Source organism: Leguminivora glycinivorella, chromosome 12 (assembly GCF_023078275.1).
Source record: "Leguminivora glycinivorella isolate SPB_JAAS2020 chromosome 12, LegGlyc_1.1, whole genome shotgun sequence".
NCBI lineage: Eukaryota > Metazoa > Arthropoda > Insecta > Lepidoptera > Tortricidae > Leguminivora > Leguminivora glycinivorella.
This window is the reverse complement of record NC_062982.1, coordinates 17,276,900-17,296,279: the sequence shown is the minus strand read 5'-3', so window position 1 is coordinate 17,296,279 and position 19,380 is coordinate 17,276,900. Positions and strand designations below refer to the sequence as shown.

Sequence of the window (19,380 nt, the reverse complement as noted above, 5' to 3'; positions counted from 1 at the left end):
GCGGCAACAATTTTACTAGCGCCATCTAGCGGTACGAGTTGTTCAAAGTAGTTTGTCAGAATTTTATTTTAGTAAATTAAAATAGAAAATGCGATTAGTTGATCTACTTTAACATTTTTAGTAGAGTTTACATAGTATTTGCAAATACTATGTAAACTCTACGTTAATACGTGCAGCTTGGTGCCAAAGTTGGCAACATGCGATACTAGCGCCCCTAGCGGCATGAGTTGATAAAAATAGTTTAGTTCATACAGTATAAAATTAAAAAAAGTCACACATTCTTATTTTTTTGTTTTATTCCGTCTAAAAATGTTAAAGTAGATCAAGTAATAGCATTTTCTATTTTAATTTACTCAAATAAAAGTCTGAACAACTACTTTGATCAACTCGAACCGCTAGATGGCGCTAGTAAAATTGTTGCCGCTCAATTGTATGGGAAACGTCAGAAGCTGCACGTATTATAGTATATAGTATTTGGTATTTGCTCCAACTTTACACCAGCCCTAAACACCTACCATAGGTACTTTCGAAAATTCATGATGACGATATAGGAACTTAACATGGGGAAATAGTACAAAGAAATAATATTATAGTATAATAAAGGCTGGCCTGAAATATAATATGTTTCATTAAAACTATTTTCTTCATACTATACTGAACTCTCACCCCATACATCAGAATAACAGCGCCCTCTTGACAATAGTCATATATATGTCTGTTCAGGCTTTAACAACTTTTTACCATAGTACAATAAGGAGTTTATGATATAAAAAAATAGTTAAGAAATTTTACTTTACGGTATGCCCTTGCCTTCGTTATCAAAACGGACCCCAGGCTTCCATGAGCCGTGACAAATGCCGGGATAACGCAAGGAAGATGATGATGCCCTTTATATACATAGTATATACTATATAGGGCTGAATCCTGTATTTAGACAACAACAACGAATGAATCTATCTAAATAACAGAAGCTAGGAAAAGGGAAATATATCTACTAAATAGTAGGAAAATATTGATCAATAACCTGGCAACATTGAAGTTTCCTTTTTTTTAAATAATAAGTACTTGGAAAATGGGTCATTCAACCATATCAAAGTAATAATTTATATTATTATTTATTATCTCTTCAGTCGGAGCACACATATTTTGCTGAACATTTAATATTTAGTTTTAATAAGTAAATAAATACATAGTTACTTTTTAATGTTTCCACATTGTTTTCAGCTAATGTCAAATTAAACAGCTGTGTGTTGTCAACTGTCATTGAACTGTCAAATCTGAGCAGAGTCTAGCTTTAAATATACAGGATACGTGTCTAACAATAATAAGTGCATTTAATAATTTATCTTACAATTAGAAACGGGTGACACAAGGTATTTTACCAATGTTCCTAATATTTATTTCCCTTTCCATTCAAAGATAACAAATAAAATAAGTATTGAGGTTTTCTTCCACACAGTTCTGTGTTTACAAAACACTTGGAACTATGTGGTTATAACCAGCAATTTCCGTTTCAGATGATAACAAGAATCATAATGAAGATTTAAAACGGCCAGAGTCTTTTTGACAACACAATGTCTTCCAAAGACACTATTATTAAGATTGATGACTCAAGAAATGGCAGAGAGAGTCAAAAAACAGAGATTAATATACTCTGCCTCAATCTAACGCCATACAGCCAGCTCACACAGTTTCTTTGTTGTTGTATATTTGTATTTATTTGCTATTTAGCCTATGGATTATACCTAGAACTCATATTTTCTGAGCCGGAGGTGAAACCAGTGAGTTTGTATGTAACTTTAGTACAATTTATTATTACTATGGCGCTCAGTTATGTCGAATCATTGATAAGGAATCCAATTAAGAGAAAGTGAGTATTGTGATTTGCTAATTAGTTTATTTTTGTGTATAAACTTCGTCATTAAAATCATATAAAAACCATGTGTTAGCTGTTAATTTTTGTAATATCAAAAGGACTTTTGTTTCATAAAAATTCAAGTTTTTACCATAAATATCATATTTTTATACCTTCTTCAAAAAAATTTTGTACCATTAGCTTGCTCTGACTATTTAAACAGGGTTGATACATGATAATTTACTTAGTTCTAAATGTTTTTGCCTACTAAAAATGATTACTGTAATACTGTTATTACATAGGTGTACCATGATATAAAATAACAATTTTACTGTTACAGAGTACCATTAAAAATATATGCCCTATTAGCAGCATTGACTCTTGGAACCATGTCACTCTCAAACCTAGCACTAAGTTACCTGAACTACCCGACGCAGCTGATCTTCAAGAGCTGCAAGCTCATACCGGTGATGATCGGCAGCATCATTATACTGGGGAAGAGATATGGCTTCCTGGACTATGTGGCGGCTGTCGTCATGTGTATAGGCCTCACAATGTTTACTTTAGGTAATACTCATTTTCAATCCCAATTAAAATGTTACTTACAATAAGTTTAGTGTAAGAGAATGTCAAGGTGCGGGCGACAGGGTATCAGCAAAATGCATAAAATCTGAATAGTTGTGTTTACTGTCACGGTAAAAAATGTAATGCGAATACACAAATTCTTATGGTTAATTACAACTAGGTTGTGTGGGAGATTTTCATGCGTATGCAAAATGACGGTCTACTTTTGGACAAAGTCCAGATGCATCAGTTGCATTAAGATGTTGTTTTGGGTCAGAGTGCATATGCATAGTTGCAAAAAATGTACATCTTTGTACATTTAGTCTCACAAAAATAGCATTTTTCATTGAAGAAAAAAGTAGAGAAAAGAAAAAAAAGTGGAATGTTAGTCCTCTTCAGATTATTAACTTAGTAATTTAATCTATTCTGTCTTACCAAGATTAACTTCTTATCTGTATGTAGAGAGGCCATTGAATTTAATCACTAGGTACTTATGTGATAATGAGCATTCCTCCTCTGGCTTACATAGGTATAAAAATGTCTAAGACTGAATTTGAATGTAGGACCTTTAAACTATTGTAGAAACGTATATAGTCAGTCTAATGATTGAATAGCCGGGTCCACACAGAGCGAGGCACATTGCGAAGCAGTGCGTTGTCGCGTCGCGGCAAATGTCCAATGCAGATGAGCGCCAGCCGAGGCAATTTACGCGCGCACTGCCTCGGCTAAGGGACGTCTACATAGCACGCTTGCCGCGCGAGGCATATGCCTCGCGAAGTCGCGACGTGCCTCAGGCACTGGTCCCACCGCGAGCTAATAAGCTATGAGCTATCGGCTATTAAAAATGAACAAAAGATAAGCACTCCCGTGCAAATAAAAGAGACACGGCGATATTGATAGTTCACCGCTGGGCGAGTAACTATAAACATCGCCGTGTCTCTTTTATTTACACAGGATTAATTATCTTTTGTTATTTATTATAGCCGATAGCTCATAGTTTACTAGCTCGCGGTGGGACCAGTGCCTCACTCTGTATGGATTTGGCTAATGAATTAATTTTCCCATTTCAGCGGATTCTATGACGTCTCCAAACTTCGACGTAGTAGGAGTGATCGTGATATCCCTAGCCCTCCTCTGTGACGCCATCATCGGCAACGTGCAAGAGAAGGCCATGAAGCAATTCCAGGCGTCCAATAATGAAGTGGTTTTCTACTCTTATGCGATTGGCTGCGTTTATTTGGTGGTCATTACGGGGAGTACGGGGATATTAGCTAATGGATATGTTTACTGCTCACAGGTGAGTTTAGTTTTAGTAATATGAAGTTCGAAAGTCGTATAAAACCACCATTATTTCCATCATATCAAGATTCCCCTTTCGAAATTACCCATTTCTGTGATTCTGAATTACCCTAATGCACCTTATAGACGGTTAAGCAAAACTTGTCATTAAAAAAGGTTCGAAATTCAAATTTTTCTATGGGACGAGAAACCTTCGGCCGTACATTTCAATCAATTCAATTCGATAAATATTATCAATTTATTAAATTTGCCGCTTACTTATCATACAAAACATTGTAGTCACAAGTTTGAAACTTATAACACGTCAGACTGTATGTATGTTAAACCTATTAGTTCAATATTACTCAAAATATTATGGATGTTTAACCTTCAACTTTATAAAAGATGAGCCAGAGTTTCCTGTATTTTCTATGAGAATCCAGTTCAGGAGTTGCTCAATGAAAAATGCAATTGGCGCAAAAAATCATATCCTACAGTTACAGTAGAACATACTCACGTACTCACCGCGCCAGCTATTTTAGCGATGTTGGCTGCTACAATATTTGTATTATTTTTTAACACTTTCGCAACGAAGAACCCGCCTGGTAGGAGCTCGTTAACTTTCCTCACATACCGTGTCAACCCGCTGGGAGGGTTATCGTCACACATAACGTCCGGTTTCTGAGTTCTGACGTAGTGCGCCATTTTCTGTCTGGCAGTGAATGTGTTAATATTTCCGTTTTCAGGTCACCAGCCCACTAACCATGTACATCAACATATTCCTGCTGAGCTTGAGCGGGTACCTCGGCCTGCAGGCGGTGCTAACGCTAGTCCGGATAAGCGGGGCGACTGTGGCAGTGACAGTCACCACTATGAGAAAGGCACTGTCGATTGTCATATCGTTCGTGTTGTTTAGCAAGCCGTTCGTTTTCCAGTAAGTAAAAATGCTTACATTCCTACTATACAATTATGACCATTAGGCGAAGATTTTGACATAAGGGCAGGGTCGGATCTAGCGTAGAGCGAGTAGAGCGGCCGCTCTAGGCGCCAAATTGTAGGAGGGGCGCCAAAAAAAAATGTTATTTTTTTTTCTGAAAACGTCTTAAACAGGAGTGCCAAAATGATATCTCGCTCTATCCTGATTAAGTGCTCAGGCCGGTACTGCATAGGGGTGAGCTCTTAAAGGTTATAATGCTCTAACATTCATTTAAATGAATCCACAGTGATGTTGACTAAAACTGTTGACAGGGTGCCTTTTTAGCGTCCTTTCAACCTTTCATTCCTGATGACATCAGTTCTGCCTCAAAACTCCCAAATTCACTTTGGCTACCAAGAACCCGCCTGGTGGGCACTCGTGAACTTTACTCAGATACCGGAGAACTCGCTGGGCGGGTTCTCACCATACAAGCGGGCGGTTATAAATTACGACCCGTTTCTGACGTAGTGCGCCATTTTTAGTCTGGCTGGTAGCGAATGTGTTAAGTTTCATTTCTACTCTTTTTGCTGTACACAATTATGAGTTATGACCATTAGGCGAGGCTCTTTATAGAGGGGTCAGCTCTTAAAGGCTACTGATTTGAATAAATCTACAGTTATCTTGTTTAAGATTTACGATGTACCATAGGTGCCTTTTTGGCGCACTTCAGTTATCTTTTGAAAACTCATAAATTCTTAACTTACTTTTCTACTTCTTTTTCAGATACGTGTGGTCCGGTATGTTGGTTGCTCTAGCAATATACTTGAATCACTACAGCAAGAAAAACCCAGGCTACGTCCCCGGTATTGTACAGGCTTGCATACATTCCACGCGCGCGTTCTACCAATCAGAGTATAGGTATTTAAGAATGAAGTCCAAAATCTATGCAGACACTGTATAGTAGGATAATGTAGCTAGTTATAGGTAAGGCCGCTGATTGCTACACACTCGATAAGTATGTATGTATAAGCTTTATTGTACATAAAGGAAACAAAACAGAGTCAGTAATATACAAATAAGGTCATAAGTCACAAGGTACGTAAGATTTTGTAGTTGCTTTTAAAGACACTGCGTTTAACAGTAAGGGCCCCCCTCATTAAGCGTCTCCCGAGCGTAGCGTCGGGCCAACTGTATGGCAAAGCCTGACGACGCCGTCTTTTTTCATACAGTTGACCCGACGCTATGCTCGCGAGATGTGGGGGACCTAACCCCTTGACCGCTAATGACTGACTGCAACTGTGCGTTCGGCATTACATAATCGCCGACTCAACATTAAACGACTGTACGTTTCATAGTAAACATTCCAAGTTCAATTTTAAGATTCCATTTAAGAGTAGATATCTATAATGGTCGATATTCGAAGATGCTTGGATTGAACGTGGAGACGCATTTTGATACTTGCTACAGAAACGATGAGTCTTCTCAAGATAGAGCTCAAATTGTTACCAATGTCTCAAATATTATAGACGCCTAATTAACTAAACTTGTGTGAGTATGGTGATAAAACAGCATTTGTATCTGTACTATACTTATATATATGTAGCATTCACGGTCATTAGGTAGAGAAATGAACGGCATAGCCGGCATATTTCTAAGTTGAACTTGTTGGGTTTTTTACAGCAAAATATTTCATCTTTTTTTGACTTTGTACAGTTCCTATCAAATTTTTCGAAAGTACCATAGTTTATCTTAAGAGGTACTTTATCTAAATATTCTAAAATAAATCGTTTATATGTGAGAATTATTAAATAGTACATTTTGATACAAGTGCGAAAAAAAGGAAGTTCGAAACGAGTGGCGATAAATTAAAACACGACCGAAGGGAGTGTTTTAAATCGACACGAGTTACGAATTTCCTTTTCGCACGTGTATCGAACGACGTTTTTCAGTACAGATGGCCCTCCGAAGTTTCGACCTGACATATAATGAACCACTAGTGCGTGAAAAAAATACCATCTGTACTGAAAATATTAATTTATGATCATTAGCAGAAATTATTTTCATAATTGTGTGAAAAATACATGACACAATAAAAGACATTAGATTAAGAATTTTGAAGTATTACGGTAAATATGTCACAAAATGAAGATTACCAATGTCGCAAATATTAATATTCTGAACTCTCCTTACTATTTCTATTTGAGTACTTTTGTACTGTTTTATTATTTTATTATTTATGTGCAAATCTGTAAATGTAAAATCGGAATAAAATACATATTTTATATCAATGACATTTATTTCATTGTATGTACAAAATCTTAAAAATCTAGTCAATTTTCATACAAAAGTGTCGAAATTTAACGTGTTTGAATATTTGGAATGTTATTTAAGACACTATTTTTCATTGGCTTTATACACTTCCTAAGATGATGAGATGATTAAGTGACTAAAGCAAGGGTTCAATACTCGTTAGGGCACTCGCACACCGCCGCGATTTTACCTACTTTGCTATACATGCCAAGTATAAAGGCAGTCTTACACGTGACAAAATTGACTGCAAATCGTACAGCAGAGCTGACTAAAAAAACCACAGCGAGTGGCCAGGCGTAAGTGTAGAACAACGAAATTAGTTACATTAGGTAACCAACATTAAGATCAATGATCAGTCATTTAAATTGAAATTAGTTAATATTTTACAATTGTTACATGTCAATAGATAATTGGTCAAATTATATTAAAGTTACACAGGTCACAAGTTCTAACTATGCTAGAAATTAAATACCTCCCCTCTACGTCTACCATTCGCTCACAATGTACAATCTCTTTGGTATATGGTCCTAAAGCTAGGGTCATTAATTTGTCTTTTTACATTAGAGCACTCCTTTGCGGACAAAACTGATCATTATTGCACATGTGACTTGAACTGTAAATCGCTTACAATGGCAAAGGAGCGAGTATATATTTGATTTATTATAAAGACTTGGCAGTATTTTTAATTTGTACGCAATACAGGTTTACAATGTGTGTACATTAAAATTAATGTGCAAAAAAGATGGACAACAGAAGTCGGCATGATGAGAACATTTGAAATATGAATGAGGCGTGTTTTGAGATCTTTATTAGTTTTTTTTTCATAATTTAATTACTGTAGTGTCGTGCCTTAAGTGATAATGTATCACATACCATTTTAGAATATGAAAAATATCGTGTTAACATTTTATATCGTTTTTAATCTTATTGCTTACGTTTTAGTGAACATTCTCATTTGTACAAAATGCAAAACAATACTACGTGCGCCCGTAAAGCTACCGTCGCTAATAAATAAGAAAATAAAAGTTAAAATTTGCACAGCTATACTCTTAAAATATTTTAGTGGACTTATGCGTAATTTCGTAATCGACCGTCGCACGCGGCTCGGAAACGGAAGCCGGCGAATAAAAACGACAAGCTCACTCATTCCTGTATTGTTATAACGCTTTCGAGTATAAAAATACTAAAAGGATGAAACCGCAGCGTCCGCAGGCACCGGGAGCGTCCGTGCCACGGTTCCACGATTCGCTAAGGACCTTACACAGTCTCGCACTATTTAACTACTATATCACAGCACCTAAGCACTAGTCCTGCACTTCTCTGTACGGTATCTCACTGGTGACCGTGAAGGACTCGAAGTAGTGGTTGAGGAACTCGAAGGTGGGCCGCTTCTCCGGGATGGCGTCCCAGCACTGCAGCATGAGCCGGTAGATGTCGTCCGGGAGACAGTGGCCCACCGGCTTCGGCATCCGGTACCCGCGCTCCACCTGCTCGATCACCTCCTTCCCGTGCAGACCGGGGTACGGGATCTGTCCGTACGTGAATAACTCCATGAGAAGTATGCCGTACGACCAGACGTCGCTTTTGATCGAGAATCTTCCGTAGATGATCGCCTCGGGCGCGGTCCATTTGACCGGGAACCGCGATCCTTGTTTGGGGCAGTATTCGTTGTCTTCTATGACTCTCGCGAGACCGAAGTCGCATATTTTCGCTATGTTGTTCTCGCCTATTAGAACGTTTCGGGCGGCCAAGTCCCTGTGTATGAGGAGTTTGGATTCGAGGTATTCCATGCCGGAGGCGACTTGCGCGGCGATGTAGACTAGGTCTTCGAAGTGTAGGAACTTGCCCTCCCCGTTTCTGAGGAATTCTAGGAGACTGCCTTTGCTCATGTACTCTTGGACTATGTAGACGGGTTCCTGCGTCGAACACACCGCGTAGAGAGCCACTAGTCGCTTGTGCCTGAACTTCTTCATGATAGCTGCCTCCTGCAGGAACGCTTGCGTGGACATGGTGCCCTCTCGCAGCGTCTTCACGGCGACCTGAAAAAGCGTTGAAGTAGAATTAGATTATTTTGCATTTGCGTAAGAAAACGGGTTTTTAGAAAGTTATTTTATGATAGTGTAAAACAGGTTTGAGTATTCGGCTCCGTTACATAAATACAATCGGTTATCTATTGATCGAGTAATATATTATGTACATTAAATTGACGTCGATGAGTGAATTCAGGGAATGAACACAACGTCCTAATTAGTTTGGCCTAGACTTGTTCGGTTAACCTTACTCAATTGTTTATAGGTGAGACGAATTTAATAAATAATACATAACTTTGATCAACATTGATTAGTCTGGCTTACATAGTGGGGTAGTCAAGTCAATATAAATAGCATTTATTACATTTATCAACAACTCAAGCTGTCAACTTGCTCTCTAACTTGCTTTGTCTTTACCTGGGAATTCATCTCTCACAACTGTATGGTACATTTATTCAGCAGATCCCATACAGTTGTCTAGATGTTCCATACGCCACGACTAGCTTAACTCAGCTCCGAAATTCCCACACGAAGTGTCAAAAACCTCATTGTTGTCAAAGTGGGATGTCGTACCTGGGTTGACTTGATGCTCATCATACACATCTCGAAAGTTGCCGTCCCAGCTCCCAGCTTACTGATTAGTTCAGGCCACATCTGGAGCCCGGGAACCGGGAACCAACGGACGAGTGACAGAAACCATCTTTGAACAAGTTATCAACTCACCTCAATATTATTCCGCCGTTTTCCATAATACACCTCCCCGAAGTGCCCTTGTCCAAGTTTTCTTATCAGCTGTAAAATGGTCTTGCATATCTTCATTTATCTCTCAACTCAGGTCCGAGGCCCCACATCTGATGCACGTGAACCGTCAGACGACTGACAGAAACAATCTTGGAATAAATCATCAACTCACCTCAATATTATTCCGCCATTTTCCATACATACATAGTTCGCTTGTCCAATCTTGTCACGCCTGCATAACTTCATTTATCTCTCAATGAAGTCCGAGTAGGCGAAAGTGACGGACAGTGACAGTAATTATTTTTAAATAAATCATCGACTCACCTTCAATATTATTCCGCCATTTTCCATAATACACCTCTCCGAAGTTCCTTTGTCCAAGCTTCCTTATCATTCGTACTCACTCTTGCATAACTTCATTTATCTCTCAATTCAAGTCCGATACCCCAAATCGGGGGCCCGAAAGTGACGGACATTGACAGTAATTATTTTTAAACAGGTCATGACTCACCTCAATATTATTCCGCCATTTTCCATAATACACCTCTCCGAAGTTCCCTTGTCCAAGCTTCCTTATCATTCGTACTCACTCCTGCAAAACATTTATCGCCAATTCAAGTACGACACCCAAATCTGGGGGGAAAGTGACGGACGAGTGACAGTAATTATTTTTAAATAAATCATCGACTCACCTCAATATTATTCCGCCATTTTCCATAATACACCTCTCCGAAGTTCCCTTGTCCAAGCTTCCTTATCATTCGTACTCACTCCTGCATAACTTCATTTATCTCTCAATTCAAGTCCGAGACCCCAAATCTGGGGCCCGAAAGTGACGGACGAGTGACAGTAATAATTTTTTAATAAATCATCGACTCACCTCAATATTATTCCGCCATTTTCCATAATACACCTCTCCGAAATTCCCTTGTCCAAGCTTCCTTATAATTCGTACTCACTCCTGCATAACTTCATTTATCTCTCAATTCAAGTCCGATACCCCAAATCTGGGGCCCGAAAGTGACGGACGAGTGACAGTAATTATTTTTTAATAAATCATCGACTCACCTCAATATTATTCCGCCATTTTCCATAATACACCTCTCCGAAGTTCCCTTGTCCAAGCTTCCGTATCAGTTGAATCTCACTCCGGGGTATCTCCCACTTGTCCCGTAACTCTGGCCCGAGGTCCCACATCTGCGGCTCGGGCTTGGGGCAGGGCCGCGCCAGCACGTGGCAGAGGCCTAGCGCGTTCTCTGCAATACGTGAGCATCTTTACTTAGATAATGTTGTATGAAGGGTTATGGGGTTTGGCGAAATACATGCATGGTTGTTACACGTTTAAGACCCTCCTGATTTGTCAGTAAGAAATCGGTGAAATAAAGCATATTTCTGCTCATAAGTCAGGAAAGGGCCCATGGTAGTATTAAGGTTGAAATGAGTGATGAATATTAGTAAAATCGCTGTCAATAGAAATTGTCAACAATGTAAACAAACCATTATATTTATATCAATATTTTAGCACAATTTTATTATTTTAAAGGTTGGGGATCATAATGTGATATGAATTGATTAAATAACACATGGATTTAGTCAGTATCTGATGAGTTACAATGGAAATTAAAGACATTTTGACTACAAGGTTTGTTTACATTGTTCACAAATTCTATTGACGGCGACTTTAGATCAGGTACTATCCTATGGCTACGTTCCTACGTAAAGTTGCTATCAGATATTAAAATTAAGATAGTTAAATAGATATCGCTGAGCAATTTTCAACTAAGAAATCTCAACAATAAAAACTCGTGCACCAATGGGAATCCATAATCGATCCTAAAAGCGAGGTAGGCACTATTCCTATGATGTTGTCAGCTATTAAATTGGAGATAATAAATGGATAATTTATGATCGGTAGGTACTTTATTGATAGTATCTACCTACTCATAGTTTTTACAACTGGCCCTAAGTCGCCAAAAGTTCTTAACTAAATCTTATGTTTCGTACACCAAAGGGATCAGAAACTCCAGAAGCTTTCCGTTCTGAATTATTGTTGTATTATAAAATACAAAACAAAATAAACAACCAAATTTAAAACCCATATCATTCTCAATCCGCCAACTCCTAGCTAATTAAACTGTCCGTAAAATCATTACGAGCTTACACAAAACAAAGTCCCCGAACAAAAGCCATTTGGCCCAAAAATACAAACAAAAGGGCCATAGTTGCTTTATATTCGGTGTAACCTAACCCACATGCGAGCCAACTGTATGTAAATCGGTGGACATTTGGAATTAGGGTGGCGCGGTGGATTAGATCACCAGAGACAAGGGAGTAATAAAAACTCCTAATTAGTTTGCCAAGTTATCTTTAAAGTCATTGGGTTCTGTTAGTCAACAACAATAAGTTTTCGGTTATAAAATACTTTAGTGAACGTTTATGAATAAGGCGGTTATTCTTTAATTAATTTTACGATATATTATTTAATTAATCTGTAGAAAAATGAATTTTCAAAACCAAGAATAGGCTAGTTTCCTACTAGTCAAATCAGCTTCTTTTTAAGAATTGTCGAAACGATTTGCTAATATGGAATTTGACTGAGGAGTGACGTCACGGTCAATTCATTTACTTTATATCTTTCTCTTTGACTTATTATTAAATCGAAATTATGCATGAACATAACTACTGTGTATATTTTTCTTCTAATTATGTGGTGCTTTATTTCGTGCACTACATAAAATATTTTATTTTAAGTATAGGAAACTAGCCTTTTGTCACATAATAACGTTTCTTTTCTCCCTTAACACGAACAAAAAAATTCTTATGATAATTCGTAAGGTAAGGTAAAGTATTAGAACATTAAAAAAACCTAAAACGGCGCTTTAGTGAACTTTTATGAATGCTGTAACAGTAACAAGGTCAACGACTGCACGCATCGCGGGTGATCTAATCTTGAACTGGCTAAAATTGGCGGTACCAACAATAATTATTAACAAACGCAACTTAACGCACACACTGTTCCCGCGAGCCGCTTACTGCGTTCGTAGTCATAAGACGGGAGAAGCCATAAGTAATGATTTGATGCGAAGATTAGCAGTCTTTATTATTCATCGGTGTTTCCTTCTAGTCGTGGTCGTGACTCAAGCCGGGTCGATAAGCACGATTTCATAAAAAAAGCCTACATGGCGATAGACGGAAGTGCATATAGAAAGCGATTGTCATCGCGTTAGTCATTTGAATGCTATTGAGACACCTGGGCTTGAAGAACTATTGAAGAAGCTATATCGTAAGTGGTCTTATCATAAACATGGCAATTGGAAATATCAAGTGATGGCGTTTTGAATAGGTACCTATTTTTAATGGAGTTCGAGGATTTAGCCTGGGTATATCCATACTAATATTATAAATGGGAAAGTGTGTGTGTCTGTTTGTTTGTCCGTCTTTCACGGCAAAACGGAGCGACGAATTGACGTGATTTTTTAAAAGTGCATATAGTTGAAGGGATGGAGAGTGTCATAGGCTACTTTTTGTCTCTTTCTAACGCGAGCGAAGATGCGGGCAAAAGCTAGTAAATGAACATGTCCGAAAAGAACATTTTTTGTGTGAAGTTTATTTGATATTTTAGTTACCTAATATATATTTTGTTGGTTTTAACGGTTTTAACGGTCTAGTTGTTAGAACCCCGCTAAGGGTCTTTTTAGGGTTCCGTACTAAAAAAAAGGAACCCTTATAGTGCGTCTATGTCCGTCTGTTTTTGTTGAGCACTGGAAGTTTAGTCAATTTGTGTATAATAATGATTAAATTGTCCAATACTATTTAATTTGCCATTCTAGTAGCTATTGCTAGACTCGCTGAAGTACCTAGCCCGTAATAGTATGCTAAAGACCACAGAATGAAGTGAATGCAAATTGAAAACTGTTCCTTTTAGATATTTTATCTTTTCAGAATAATAAATACTACGGGACGTTTTGAAATAAAAGTCATTATGCACGGTCGCGGAATGTAAAAGTTTCAGTTTTATACATTTTATAATTGTCGTTTACTTTTCCCTATCGTTCTTAGATGTAGCTAAGTGAGCAAGATGATCAAAATGATCTCAATCAACTTATTCTAAATTTAAGTTATTGCCATTTACGTTCGCTTAGCTGCTTCTGTTTCTACTTTCTAACTGTAGCCGCCAGTAGGTACAACTTCAAACTTCATCGGTTGTTAATAGGGTGCTATTGGAATCCTATGCATGCGATTATTTTCGTTTCATTCAAAATCTAACATGTTAGCTTAATCCAAGGAAATAAACGAAGTCACTCACTTGTATACGACATGACAAGCGCCGGTAGACTCGGGAAGGTCTGATTGGTGGCGATATAGAACCCGCCATTGTCCAGGGGCTTGATCTTGTAGTGCTTCACATGGTATCCACGGCCCTCCTCCCAGTCTTTCACGCTGAGACTGAACCCGTGGGGGTTGTGTTCCGCGGGCCTCACGAGGAAGGTACCCCGGGGATTGCTCTCAGCTAGTAGGAGCTTGTCCGCTTCCTTTCTCGAAACGGTGGGGAAGAACCAACTGGAATGTTGAGATTGCCTTTAGCAGAAAGGTCTGGTTAGAATGTGTGGTGGGATCGGGCCGTCACCGTTGGTTCCCAGAAGCCACAGCTGGTTTGCAAGCCTTTTTACAGAAAGCTGTTTTTGCTTGTTTGTAGACTGTTATGGTTAGGTAAATAATATACGTTGAAGTTGTCGCAATATTTTATATCATCTAACTTTAATAAGCGTAAACATGTTTATTCCAAATGAGTATAATATGCAATTGACAACGATATGTTTAATGTTTATGAATGATTGATGACATGAGAGCATTAAAATCCAGGTAGATAATCAGCATTTCGCAGTCCCATGAATATGATGCAAGATGATATGGACAGGGACAAGTACGTACATTTAGAGAAACTATATGCACTAACAACAAATCAAAATAAGTTTCTTGTCGCAATGTTTGTCGTAAACGATTAAACACGAGTATTCCCGGCGATACATTGTGTGTTAGACTATACTCACTCTTCGCACTCGACAGAGCTTTCTTCTGCCACGAAGTTGACAGGCACGAGCCCCTCCCGCCGCGTGGTGAGGTGCAGCACGCGCCACCAGTCCGTCTCCGCGTCGTTGAGGACCTCCATGCGGTCGCCTTTGCGGAATGAGATGTCGGAGTCGGCGCGCGCCGTGTATGCGCATAGCGCTTTGACTACGCGCCGCCCGCCGTTGGTTATACCTGCGAATTGGACATGGGTATGTTTTAGTTTATATGTTTTTTGTAAGCGCCGCCGCCGTCTAATATCTGTCCGATGACCTGTCCGTATTATGACTCGATTAACCATCGAATCGACCATATTTGCCAGCGACTGCGTAAAATTCACACGAAATTAATCTCGCTCATACTGAGATGATGAATAAAAGCGGTGGCATGTTCAGTAGCAATTCAGAACATAACATGGAGCGGAGCATACTGAGGAAATCATTGAAGCCTAGACGATTAGATAGAGATTACATCACGATGACATAGATGATCCAATCGTCTCTATGATGGACGAGTTACCTATTCACAAGTCCCCGGGTTCTGTGTCCACACGATGTCGGCGGCGGTGCGGTGCGGCACAGCGCTCGGTGGTTGGGTTCGCTGGTGTACCGTCTCTAGCTATGGGGAGGCGGTGAACCCTTCGTTCTTGTACGCTGAGTGTACGTCAGAGCTACTCACATGTCCCCGGGTTCCGTGTCCGCACTATGTCGGCAGTTCGGCGCGGCGCTCGGTTGTTGGGCTCGCCGGTGTATCGCGTCTCTAGCGACGGGCAGGCGGTGAACCCAGGTTCGTTCTTCTTGTACGCTGGGTACACTGGAAAAATAAATATTAGCTTTAATAACATTCCCCTAAGAATTTGAAATCGCAAGTATTAGTAGCGTAAGGTAAGGTGACATGACATGTACGTAGAGTGTGGCCTTGAACTTATTGGATAATGAATCATTTTTTTACTTACTTCAGGTCAGTGACCGGAGTAAAGTTCCTGTTAAAAAAGTGAGTGCCGAGTAAGAATCCAAATAAATAATCCATTGGTTTTCAAAAAGACATTGTTTAATCATTTAATTGAAAATTGTTATTACTCCATTGATGAATATGTAATAAATTGTAAATTATAATCAATTATTTAATACTAATTATTTATTGTAAATTCAAATTAAATGTTTATATATAATTAATTTACTGTCACTGTTGCGAGCTATGCTGTTTTGGGAAATGCTTTATGTACAGAACTGCATGAATGAATATAGTGCGTAAGACTAGTATACATCTTGTATATAGTTAGTTAAGTTTTGTTAGTTCATAAGTAAACAATATTTGTACGCCTGTCGGGGCAAAACAAGAATCGTGCTGTGGATATTTTTTTTTTTGAACACCTATGTATATACGCTTGTTTTATGCAAATAAAATAATCATTCATTCATAAACAAAAAATATGGTATCACATGACGGAGCATACCTTTTACTTAAAGCTTACAAAACGGCAGTCAATAATCCAATTGCTTCTTGAGCTGTTTCTTATCCATGTCAGTAAGATGCAATTTAGTTGTACTGGTACGTGTACAGGAACCTAACATGCCAAACGAGGGCTAAGCTTGGACATACTTTGTATCAAACGATCGCTATTTCTTAGAAAGTAATACGAGCATGATTTCATATCCCATGCGGTTCGAAACGCGCATAAAATAACGAAATATGGATCCTAAACAAAATTAACTACTATCGTCACTACTTTGTCTTAGAACATTCTATTTACGAGTCGTAAAATATATTTTATGGAACCTCAGAAAACAATCAGCGTTAAGTTAGCTCAATTTAGCCTCAGCTTAAATACAAGTTCAGGAGAAGAACTAAGAGACTTTAGATTTTTCTTAGTGCATGTACCTACATATTAATGTAATATGTAAAGAGCAATGACTATAATAGAACAGAATAGAATATTTTTTTATTCGTGAACAAAGGCAGAAAGAGAATAAGGTAGAATAAAAAACATTATAAGAGAAACAGATGGAATGAATTGCTACGAAATACCTTGATTCTCTTAATTTTCAACGCCCTCAATGCTTGTTCATTACTCCCACAACGAAAAAAGACCACGAAATTAAGTCCTTCGAACCGAATTCAAATTTAACTCCATTCAAATCCTATGAATGCAACACGCAAGGTCATGGTTCCATCCGATAATGATTTCTATGCGTATTGTACTCGTGTAATCATAGTCAAGCCAGTGGCGTTGAGAAACCTCATTGAAATGCTATATTTTATCTCCGACGACTTCATATCAATAAGAATTGATTACACTTGACCGCAGCAACATAGGTCTTTGGCCTTCCTTTAGATTCTGAGAATTATTGGTTTTAGGCGCATCGAATCGATAATTACCGAGTAATTAATACCATCCGAATACAACGACTACAGACAATGGTTACGGCCTTAAAACACTGATGCGCGGACCAGCAACACATGTAAATTGAAGCTAAGTGCAGCCTTTAGTTCGTGCGAAAATTCTTGGTCATTGTTTCGATTCTAAGGAAGTTACGGTCGACGGTTTTAGAGGAATTTTTGTACTCCGTGAAACCAGGACTAATGAATGAGTCGTTATAAGATTCCCAGGCAATTTTGCAAAAATGATTAATTACGTTCGAAACTTTCGTGGATAAGAACAATAAAGGTTTTGTATTAATTATCTAGCACAAAGGCGATCGAGGAGAAATTTTTTAACGATCATAATTAATATAATTATAGTTAAATTTATTTGCTAATTCTCTAGGGAGTAACTTAAAATTTTTAAAAGTTATCTAAAAGTCGGGTTTGCGATAAAACTTGATAAATAACCAATAATATCGAAAGGAATCTAGCAACCTTTATAAATTAAGTCCATAATTTAATTGACGATAGCGAAACGAGTGCGGGTTTGTCTATAACCGCACAGCCCCCAGGCATTTAGGTTCCAAGTGTACGAAGCTATTTGAAATATTTGAATAATCATATATGTCTTATGATAAACAGTTCTACTGCAACACATACTTTGCCTAATTAGTGTTGTCATGACGGATCATTGCTGAAAGGGGCAAATCCTGACTGGGGGACAAATGTAACTGATCCATTTTCTCCATGTTTTACAATGTATTCATTATTAAATAGAGTGTCCACCGGTTATATATGGTAGGCCAGGTATGGTGTTCAGTGGATACATTGTAGACCTCAACATCATAGTGTAATAATGAAAAAAAAAAAAAAAAGGGATCAGTTACAATTGCCCCTCAGTCGAGATTTACCCCGCTGTACCTTACAATTATGTAAGTGTATGTATTATGTATATTAATATGTCGACTAGTTTATGTCCTGAAGTATTCGTAGATTATTCGTATATTTGTTTTTATTTTGTAGTTGGATAAAAAGGACAGTTACCGAATTGTGCGAATACTAAAGCTTATAGTTACCAAGTAGGTACCGGTTGTAATTTCTCACGAACTAAATATAATTCGTCTATCAAAACGATTCGGCAATTTTATTTAGTTCTCTACACTACACATTACGAATCTTGGGACACATTTGTACATTCCTGAACTCCCTCTGAATAGTTTTCAGTATGCCATAGAAATGCTGGACTAGAGTCGAGTTAGTGGTTACTGGGCACTAGAGTGCTCCATTCACAAATACACACGGTATTGCAAGACTAAGTGCATTTTGCTCGAAGGCACTGCAACACTTCCGAACTAAGTTCTTATTCCCTTTTATCAAAATACCTTATAAACCACTAAGCGCTATTAAGTCCGTACTTGACATCGTTGCCTGGACGACACAGAACTTTCAAACGGGACACTCCACAAAATGACATCAAAATTGATCCGATTAGTCGAACACGGAAACAGTAATAATGTCATACTACTCTTTAAAGGGTTTAATCCCCCTCGAGGCAGCTTCGGAAACTTTAAAACTGCCGCAAGTTTGCTCATAGTTTTGCTGGCGGTTTCCACTAGAAGAACGTAATATAAGTAATAAAATGTGTCCGTAATATTACTTTATTTTCGCAACTTTACCTGGTATTACAGATTCTGTAGTAGTAGTAGTAGTAAACACTTTATTGTACAGAACAAATTACATGTACAGAGAATAATTATAACGGTTATGTACAAAGGCGAGCTTATCCCTTTAAGGGATCTCTTCCAGCTAACCTTAGAATAACTGAGAGAGGAAAATAGATGGTAGACAAACAACTAAAGTGCATCGGTATATATATATATATATATATATATATATATACACATGATAATTATACATCCCTACTCTAAAAATGAATGCAATACTTATACCTAAATACATAAATAATAATATATATTTATATAAACAATAAACATATATGAAAATAATAATAACCGCACACGACCCAGTTTAATTTTTTTTATTGGTTTTCATACGGCTGGAGTCTCCAGAGCAGGTGACGGTGATTACTGATTACTAGATGCTTTCCATAGAAAACGAAACCCTAGAAGTCCCGGTCTAACGTGAGCTCCTTTAAGAATCCTTCCTAAGAAGGAAAGCGAAGGATTGTCATGACAGCGCATGTGTGGATTGTGGTACCTAAATAAGATATACCTAATGTTTTATGCTTCGAGTTA

The 19,380-nt window shown here is 38.1% G+C and overlaps 2 protein-coding genes across 5 annotated transcripts in view; one reads left to right on the top strand and one right to left on the bottom strand.

Moving 5' to 3' along the window:
• The first annotated feature begins 1,290 nt into the window (after positions 1–1,290).
• On the top strand, positions 1,291–6,559 carry LOC125231662 (adenosine 3'-phospho 5'-phosphosulfate transporter 2). The gene is made up of 6 exons (XM_048137162.1): positions 1,291–1,373; positions 1,518–1,870; positions 2,196–2,422; positions 3,490–3,716; positions 4,444–4,631; positions 5,397–6,559. The coding sequence occupies exons 2-6, from the start codon at positions 1,575–1,577 to the stop codon at positions 5,572–5,574; spliced, it is 1,116 nt and encodes a 371-aa protein (XP_047993119.1). The 5' UTR covers positions 1,291–1,373; positions 1,518–1,574; the 3' UTR covers positions 5,575–6,559.
• Positions 6,560–6,890: 331 nt separating this feature from the next.
• The window catches only part of LOC125231661 (tyrosine-protein kinase Src64B), a 112,689-nt gene continuing 100,199 nt past the window's right edge, over positions 6,891–19,380 (bottom strand). For 2 of the 4 annotated variants that reach the window (XM_048137158.1, XM_048137157.1), the window contains 5 exons: positions 15,440–15,574; positions 14,746–14,956; positions 14,001–14,272; positions 10,763–10,950; positions 6,891–8,962 (listed from right to left, as the gene is read on the bottom strand). In XM_048137158.1, the coding sequence (XP_047993115.1) occupies positions 8,228–8,962; positions 10,763–10,950; positions 14,001–14,272; positions 14,746–14,956; positions 15,440–15,574 (1,541 nt within the window). In that variant the 3' untranslated portion in view covers positions 6,891–8,227. The remainder of the gene's footprint in view (positions 8,963–10,762; positions 10,951–14,000; positions 14,273–14,745; positions 14,957–15,439; positions 15,575–19,380) is intronic. The other 2 variants (XM_048137159.1, XM_048137160.1) reach the window with 2 other exon arrangements.